Source organism: Lactuca saligna, chromosome 9 (genome assembly GCF_052625555.1).
Source record: "Lactuca saligna cultivar CGN05327 chromosome 9, ASM5262555v1, whole genome shotgun sequence".
In the NCBI taxonomy this organism is placed as follows: Eukaryota; Viridiplantae; Streptophyta; class Magnoliopsida; order Asterales; family Asteraceae; genus Lactuca; species Lactuca saligna.
This window is the reverse complement of record NC_136425.1, coordinates 81,918,374-81,927,710: the sequence shown is the minus strand read 5'-3', so window position 1 is coordinate 81,927,710 and position 9,337 is coordinate 81,918,374. Positions and strand designations below refer to the sequence as shown.

The 9,337-nt window shown below is 31.0% G+C and overlaps 1 protein-coding gene across 1 annotated transcript; it reads left to right on the top strand.

Moving 5' to 3' along the window:
* Window positions 1–5,908: 5,908 nt before the first annotated feature.
* VMA10 (vacuolar membrane ATPase 10) lies at window positions 5,909–7,803 on the top strand. Its single transcript, XM_078975616.1, has 4 exons — window positions 5,909–6,013; window positions 6,856–6,964; window positions 7,242–7,342; window positions 7,436–7,803. The coding sequence occupies exons 2-4, from the start codon at window positions 6,877–6,879 to the stop codon at window positions 7,577–7,579; spliced, it is 333 nt and encodes a 110-aa protein (XP_078831742.1). The 5' UTR covers window positions 5,909–6,013; window positions 6,856–6,876; the 3' UTR covers window positions 7,580–7,803.
* The last annotated feature ends 1,534 nt before the right edge of the window (window positions 7,804–9,337 follow it).

Genomic DNA, 9,337 nt, shown 5'->3' with positions numbered 1-9,337 from the left:
ACAATACATACTTCGATACCAATATAAGACTAGAAAGGTTTTGAAACCTCACAACCAGTTTCGACCCCAACATTCTCCCCCTTTATGAGAAGTGTCGAATTCCCAAGTCATTAGTATCTGGGTTGCTTGATGTATAACTCTCCTTATCTCAGCATACCAATTGATCGTTTTTCTGATCTCTGATTTTTCACCATCATTGTTCTTTACATAGCTATTCATACGAACCAATAGATGTGTATATTGAGAAAATGTATACTTTTCCACATCACACATTTGGAAAAGATACTTTCTGTTGTTCCCTTTATTTTTTCCACCCACAAAAACTATACCAAAAGGCTTCACACAAATCTCTCCATCTTTAAAGTTTTTAAGGCTTCCTTGACCCTTCAATATTGATCGAGACACTGTAACTTGTCAACCCATGGCAAGAGCAAGTTCTACGTCTGTCATCACAAGACAACCGTAGCAATTGTCGATGAACAACTTTATGTGTGCAAACCCAAACAGGAAGTCTTCTTTGTTCGTCACTTGGAGCTTCGAAACATCTATCATAGCAACACGTATGAGATCATGTATATTCATCAAGGGAAAATCAGCTGCAGAGAAGTTAAATGCAACGTTATTGGCATGAACAACATGGAATCGATAATTCTGCAGCATTCCTTCGAATAAGACATCCTTCGAAATGTTGAGAACTCTTACAGTTTTCACCAGTGACCATACTTCGTCTTCTCTTTTCCTTAGGACTGCATGAAATCTGATCTTTAAATGTTTATACTCCTCTTTATCTTCAAACTTATCAACAATCTGATATTGAGCAGCCATAAACAACATCTCATTTATAGGAAAATCCAACTAATTGAACTCAGAGTTTTCAGTAGCATAACTCCTCTTGGGAACCTTTTCGAACTCATTCATAATCCCATTAAAAACTAAAGAAACATGGGCGTTACAAAAAACACATAAATTCGATCGAATTTTTCCCATAAAATTGATTGAATTTGTACTTTGCAGTTTTAGAAATTCCCAAAAAATAAAAAATGCAAAATTCGATCAAAGACTTAAAAATTTTGATCGCGTTTCTCAAAAATTCGATCAAAATTTTAGGTTTCTTGCTCCCCGAAGACTATGGCTTGTATATATAAGACACCTCTTTGATAAATTTAAAGGTTGGCTAATTCTTGAAGCTTCAGACAACGGAAAAATACGATTTTTGAGGTGATTTCTCTATGATTTCAGTGATTTCTAAAGATCTAAAGGATGTGAATCATCTCATACAATTAGTTTAGTAAGATTCAGTAGTTTAATGTTTCTCTTTACTAGTTTTTATCAAAGTTTAGCCATGTCTGGCTAAATCCTAGTTTTCAATTCTACAATAGACTAGTACTTTTCATGTGATCCGTTATCAGATTTGGTTTTCATTGTGGGCTTCTATCTGGTTGTTTCATTTTTAAGCTTAATGAATGTTTTATTTTTAATTCTTATTATTCTAATCACCTAGCTAAGGTTTAATCATTTCAGTTAATCAGTTAATAGAATATGTAATTGTTCTTGTTAACTATAATAAGTAACAAGTATCAAATTGGTTTCGTGTTAAGGATTTACCTCTGATATAAACTGAAACTCCATACCTTTATGCTTTCGAGCTTGTGAGAAGTATTAGGTATTTCTTAGAATTTTACACAAATCTTAATGCAACTTTTCTGATCTTAATTAAAAGCTTGTTTAATTAGACAATAAAAAGTTAAGGTTAACTAAAGAGCTTGTTTTGGTTAATTTAACTAGGTAATGAGATTATACGAGAGCTTGTTATTTTTATCAATATCAAATTAGATAGAACTCATTCTGAATAACCATATTTGGGCTGATTGCATGATTAGGAAAGTCGTAGCTGAGCCAGTGGTGGTCCTACAATGGGGGCAGTGGTGATAGCTGCCCCACAATATATATATATATATATATATATATATATATATATATATATATATATATATATGACCCTCTAACATATAATATTTTGACTCTTCAAATATATTTTACCCCCATACAAAAAAATAAATAAATGTTTATTTGCTTCCTCTTTAAAAAATTATTGGGCCTGCCCCTAAGCAAAGCTGAATTCGTTTTTATTATATTTCACTATAATTTTTAGTTTTAGTTTTAAATAAAAAAATCTCCCTTTTTATATTTTATCTTTTGACCAGTATTTGTCTTACATAAATAGGCATTAATCATTAGAATGTATCCTTGAGGATTTGACATTGCTTCCTTGTGCTATGATTTAATACAACTAAGCAGTGAAAATATTATTTGCTTAAATCGTGCGCGACAATGTTTTAACTGAAACACAATTACTTTGATCAAGAAATATTTTTATTATAATTACCCAACATCAAATTATTAATCAAAAGGCTAGGATCCATGTTTGGCCTCACAATGTAAAGTTAATTAGTCGAAATTTACAAAATGAAGTTATTTAGGTGAATAAACTATTTTCGATCTAAATCTCTATAGGATTCCTAGAAAACAAGATTTATTGACTTATGTCAATAACATGTTACTCTCTTCTAATGCGCATTTGATAATCATGACTGTATTAGCCGATGATCATGAATCAAAATGATGAATCGACCATGCAAAGTTACAATGAGATTCGGCTCAAGTAACAGTTGATAATCGCGATCAACATATACCTTTGTTTGACTATACTCTTCTTTTGACGAGTTGGTAAACCATACATGCTTACATAAAAAGGAATATACCACAAGGAGTAATTTCCATGGAAGCATAAAATTCACATTATTATAAAACGAGATATTGTGTTACTACTTATTAAGTTAAATACTTTTAACTTTGGACAATTGTCCTATCAAACCCTTTCGGTAACTCTACTTTAAAACGCAAGAAGGCGGTGAGGGTGACGAGCAATAGATGACACTTAAAATCCAACCTCATTAGGAATCGAAGTGAGCTCCTAAAACCTTCCTTATAGTAATAAAAGCAGATGATCCTAATTGTAGTAAGACTAACAATGCCCATTTAGGAAATATACGAGGACACAATATTTGTTTCAGTGTTATACATATAAATATGATATATATATATATACACACACACACACACACATACACACACACATTTGAAGATTTTATGTCTTTTAATTCTATTAACTAAATTGTCAACAATTAAATTTTAAGAGTCCTAATCTTTTGTCTTTTAATTAATCTTATAATTAAATCAAATTTACTTTATCTTTTAGTATAAAGAATAGTTTGTATGTGTTTAAAATCGAAAAGGATAACGTGGGGAATGAATAACCATGTCGTGGCACACATAAAACACACGAATTATTTTAGGGTTCTTAGCAGCAGTCGATGACATGGCCAAGAGGAGACCACAACGTGGCGACAAAAACAGTCATGATCTAAATTCAGCATCGACTGAGTCAACAACATGGTGGGGGAACAACCATGATGTGGTGAAGAAGTAGAACGAACCAATAGTCATTTTCAAGCATACTCATATTCGATTTTAATCATGGAAAATTTATAGTTAATTTAAACAAGAAAGCTAACACATACACACCCTAACATACTATCGAAGACAAAGTCTAAGTGCAATAGAATTGAGTTAACCTAGGCTCTGATACCACTGACGAGTTTCGAGCCTAGTCAAAGACCAAAATAATGGGCAACGAAAACAACAATTATGATCTAATAGACTCGAAACAACAAATCAAACTCAATAATAAATGCAAATTACAGGACATAATGATATAATCATACCTTTGCTTTCTTAGTGGATTTCTTTTTTAGATGGTCCAATTGATTGGACTGTAAAACCCAACGGAAAGTTCGTCTTTTGTAATCGCCCGAAAGAATAAATTAGAAGCATATATAAGCAATCCTCGATCCATGAGCTACAAACCGAATCGAAAACTCGATTCTGCGACATGCCACAATATGGTGATCAAGGTAACCCATCGTGGGAACTGTACTTCAAAATTCTTTAGGGTTTTCAGGTTTCCGAACTTTGATAACCGAAAGGTATTTTTCACACTTGTCAAAACCGGATTTGGAGCCCTCTTTATATAGGGTTATGATTTGAAACCCTACAAATAATCACCAAATATAATAATAATTATATATGGAATTCAGATCATTTTAAAATATTGCATATTCTATTGTTTTCTAATTAATTAATTAAACTATTAATTAATTAACAATACAAGTCCATTATATAAATATATTTTTGGTTCTGTTTTATTTTATTCTTGCGTGTAACCTAAAAGGACACTGCTATTTATAGTAATTTACCGCACTTGTTATGACTATTGACACTAATCTCCATCAATTGGAGATGCTGGAAGATTTACGGTAAGTGAAAACTAGAAGATGGGTTTATGATGTCATTCTTCCAACTTCGAGTATGGCTAATAGAGGGAACTCTTTTGTACCTAAAAAGGTAAATATTATGATATGGTGTGTTCTGGGCAATAGGATCCCAACGAGATTAAATCTATCAACCTTAGGAATGGATGTCCCTTCCATTTTATGTCATACATGCAAGTTGGAGGTATAGCAACTTAACCATTTGTCTGTAACATGTGAAGTGGCACCTAGGACACAAAATGCAATTTTCAAATGGTTGGAGATCCTACGAGTTTGATTCAATAACCGGGGTGGTTTTGATAATTATTCATTTGCCTCTTTCATCGGAAGAGAAGGTTTTGATGGATGGAGTTGTTTGTACTAGGGGTGTTCACGGGGCGGTTCGGTTCGGATAGTAATAAAATTGTGAACCGTGACCACGGGGCGGGTACCTGATGCGCACTAACCGAACCCGAACCGTATTAACAAAAAAACTGAACCGAACCGAACCGTATTAAAGCGGGTAACCACGGTTCGGTTCACGGGTACCCGGTAAAATATAAAAAATTAAATTAAATTGAAACTACAAAGTCCATTTTAGTTATCTCTTTCTTAAAATTAGTAAGTCAAAGAGTTTAAAAAAAACATAATGAAGTTTAAATATCATATCTTATAATTTGTATAATAAATATAATAATAAAAATAACAAGAAAATCAAATGAATTTAGAATTACAAAATTGGAGCTGTCAATATGGATTTTTATTTAGGTTATTGAACTCGTATATCAATCAAAACAATACTAATGAAATAATATTTTTTTTTACTTTATATATATATATATATATATATATATATATATATATATATATATATATATATATATATATATATATATATATATATATATATATATATATTATCAAACGGTTCGGTTCGGGTATCCGCGGATACCTAAATATGAGAACCAAAAACCGACCCGTTGATATCCGGGTTTTTCGGTTTCGGTTTTTTTCGGTTACGGTTTTTTTCGGTTTCGGTTTTTCGGTTTCGGATTGGCCGGTTCGGCTCGGTTTTTCGGTTTTGCGGTTTTTTTGCACACCCCTAGTTTGTACTACTATTTGGTACATCTAAAGGCTAGAAAAATAGATTGTTTGTTGATGGGAAACTAAGGCAAAGTGACATTGTTGAATTCATCATAGAGTTTTCTTTCTTTTGTAAAATGTTCTATAAATTAAATTAATTGGTTGATAAATTTTACCTACTAGATGTAATTATTTTTGCTCTAAAAAAAAATATAAGACGATTAAAATAATTACATAAAAAAAGTGTTTTCTAGTTTGTATGACTTGATGACTCTCTATTTTTCTTTTTCATGAACTATCGACAATTTTTCTTCGTGAAAACGATAACACATTCATGTCGACATCATGAATGAGTGTTTTAGCCGGGGTATTTCAAAAGTTCAAGGACTAAAACTGCTAACTAAGAGATAGTTAAGGGACAATATGTGTCCAACATTGTAACTATAAGGACTACACTCCAATTTTACAAATTTCCATTCGAAAACCAACACCATATACGCCTCTCATCCATTCTTCCTTGTTTGCCTCATCGAATCATCAGACCGGTCTCCGATTTTTAGGTATGATTTTTCTCTCGCTCTGGATTGGATCTTCCCCAAATCCCTCATATATAGGTTTGATCTTTGTTATATGTACTCTGTAGATCATATCTTCTGTTGACTCTATCTGCTGTTGATCTTAAGTTTCGAATCTTAGCATTACTCGTGCGGATCTTAAATCCATGATTGATTAATCTTTCCACAGTTTGTTTCGTTGCTTCTAAATCTTTTTCCGCCATTGTAGTTCGTTTCAACTTGCTTTTTTTGGAGAATTTTGAACTTATTTTGTTAAACTTTATCTACTTAATTGCTATCTACCGATGTTATTCCTTTAATTTTCCGACTAGTTATGTCGCCAATGGCTGCCCCCTTCTCCGAGGAGTTCGTAGGTCAAGGTTGATCAAAATCAATAAAACAAACGTTCAAATTGATAATCACTTGGTCGCAATCAATTGCAACGATCCATCTCCGAAAATCATTGTACTTTCCTCCTTTTTTTCGTCAATTTTGCGTTAATCATTACAAATTATGAAAGATAAATAGTTTATTAGACTACTAAGTTGCAATTGTTTTGAGACTTGGTGATTTTGACTATGTTTTTCAAGATCTAAATCATGATCCATGTTGTGGTTAGTAATCGAGTCTATTCTGATGAAGAATACTATGAACTGTTGTGCTTTTATAATATTTGGTGGAGTTGCTTCCATGATTAGTTTAACTAAAAATGGTCTTGAAACGTGTATGCTTGTTATTCCTTCAACACAAATCTGTGGCTTTAAATCTTTAATCCATTCTATAACATATTTTATGTCATTCTTTTCTGTATCCATTGGATCTTATTATAACATATTCAAATTATGTAGCCTTGTGGTGTATTAGCAAATATGGATTCAAGCAGAGGCCAAAATGGGATTCAACTCTTGTTAGCTGCAGAGCAAGAAGCTCAACAAATTGTCACAGCTGCTCGAAATGGTTTGTAAATTTTAATTTCTTTTGTTTATTTCAACCTTTTAATATTTCAAGATCATTGTTGATAACTTGATATTTCCACTTTTGTTGATTCATCATATTTTCTGTTATGTTAGGTAAACTAGATTTAGATTTAGTTGTTCATATTTGACTATAATACATATGAATCATGATTTGAATGCACCTTCATGTTAATATATATAAACATGTGAACTTAGCTTTTTGCATAACTTTTTAAAAAACTTGTTATAATAATATTAATTAATTCCACGTTTTTTAGCAAAATTGGCTAGACTAAAACAAGCCAAAGAAGAGGCTGAGAAAGAGATAGCTGACTTCCGTGCTCAAATGGAAGCTGATTATCAAAGAAAACTGACCGAGGTATAACATATAAAATGAATTCTTATCAAGGGGGTTGTTTGACATTATCAAAACTCAAAGGGTATGAAATTGAAATATAATTTAATGTTACAGACAAGTGGAGATTCGGGTGCTAATGTGAAGCGTCTTGAGAAGGAAACAGATGAAAAAATTGAACACTTGAAAAAAGAAGCTGAAAGGATTTCAACTGATGTTGTAGAGATGCTTCTCAAGCATATCACTTCTGTAAAGTATTGAAAACTGAAGGCGCTCTTTTGGAGTTTCATGAGAATTTGTGTTTTTTTTTTTTTTTTTTTTTGGGGATTTTGAGTTTGCATGTGGTGTATGGTATGGTGATATTTGTTGATTTATGTTTTTATTGGAGATGTTTATTGATTTCTGTTTGGAGTCACAAACTCTATGAGAAAATCTTCTTGTAATTTTATTTTCTTGAGAATAAAGGATGGGTAGGTCATGTAGAAGTTGTGTGTAAAGAGGTGAAGTGTAAACAATTGGGATGGGCCTGGTGGGCCTTTTTCTGGACAGGCCGGATCCGGGTCGGAGGTCTGGATCGTGTCAAATTCTATTGAAGTGGGCTGGTTGTGAATGGGTCTTGTTTTGAATGTACCGATAATTTGTGAATGGTTGGTAAACTTAGTTGAAATATGGAGGGTGCAACTTTTATTTAAGTTTGGTAAAAATAGTTGTAAGATAGTTAAAGTATTATAGCTTTTTGCTTAATAATTTTTTTTTATTAAAAAAATGAAAACTTGTCTGTTTTTTCTTTAATTTAAGTTATTTTTTTTTTTCTTAAAAACTTGTTGGACATAAAAAATCTAAATTGTTTTTTTGTTGGGTTTGTTTTTCTAATTTTTAAAAAGAAAACAAAAGCCTTTAAGTTTTAAAAAACAAATAGGATTTAATCTTAACATTATTATTTGATGTGTTAAAACCAATGTTCTAAATAGCATGTGACTGGCGACAAGGTTAAACAATAAGTTTTACATGGTATGACAAGTAATGACGTTTTCAAGACGTGATTTAAGTCATTAATTTTATATACATAAAAAAAGAGAAATCAAATAATTATATATTTATATCAAATATAACAAGTTTTCAGAAGAACTATACTAATTATTAATAAGAAAAACTATATAAAAAATCAATGCTTTCATGTCCAATAAAAAACATGTAATGTACATTTACAATAATACAAATATGTGTTTAGAAGCTTGATATATTTTTAAAGGCATAAATAGATTTTTAGAAATATAAATACATGTTTTTATGTTCTTAGAAGTATAGATACATTTTTAGAAACATAAATATTTGTTTCACTTTTATAAAAATTAAATGCTTTACGATTTAAGATGTAATTATAGATACATTTTTAGAAGAATAAATATTTAGAAGCATATAAATATATATATATATATATAGAGAGAGATGTTCAACAGTGAATCATCTTAAATCTTAGAACCAAATAACCCTTATTAACCCATTAACCTCCTTTAATCATGTCTAACTTTTTTAATTAGTCACATTTAAGGTGGAAGGGTATTTCGCATTCTACACTCGACTAACATGTCGTTATCTCTCATATACTTAAGTAAATCATATATCTATTATATTATCTTTTTCGATGATCAAAACATTTTCATTGAAATCATAGAAATTGACTTTGGATCAGGTACTATTTTATTTCTTTAAGCTATATTCTATCTCATCTATGAAGGTCGTTTATTTGTTATTCAATCGATTTAGTAATGTTTTTTTTTATTGAATTGTTTAATATTGATCGATTTCAAGTTTTATGAATTCGAAATCATCTTTCACCGATTCGTCATTGAAATCGACATTAATCATCTTCGATTAAACTTTTTGTTTATCTTATTCGATCTAGAAAAGTTTTTTTTATATGAATGAAATGCATAATCATGATCGATTTTATGTTTTATGTATTTTGAATCATCTTTTATTGATTCGACATTTCAATCAACATTCACTGTTATTTGT

What these genes read in the sequence shown, in the direction of transcription:
- VMA10 (XM_078975616.1), top strand. Translation starts at nt 6,877, where the DNA reads ATGGATTCAAGCAGAGGCCAAAATGGGATTCAACTCTTGTTAGCTGCA. An exon ending in TGTCACAGCTGCTCGAAATG is followed by an intron (nt 6,965 to 7,241) that starts GTTTGTAAATTT and finishes CACGTTTTTTAG; the next exon opens with CAAAATTGGCTAGACTAAAA. An exon ending in ATCAAAGAAAACTGACCGAG is followed by an intron (nt 7,343 to 7,435) that starts GTATAACATATA and finishes TTAATGTTACAG; the next exon opens with ACAAGTGGAGATTCGGGTGC.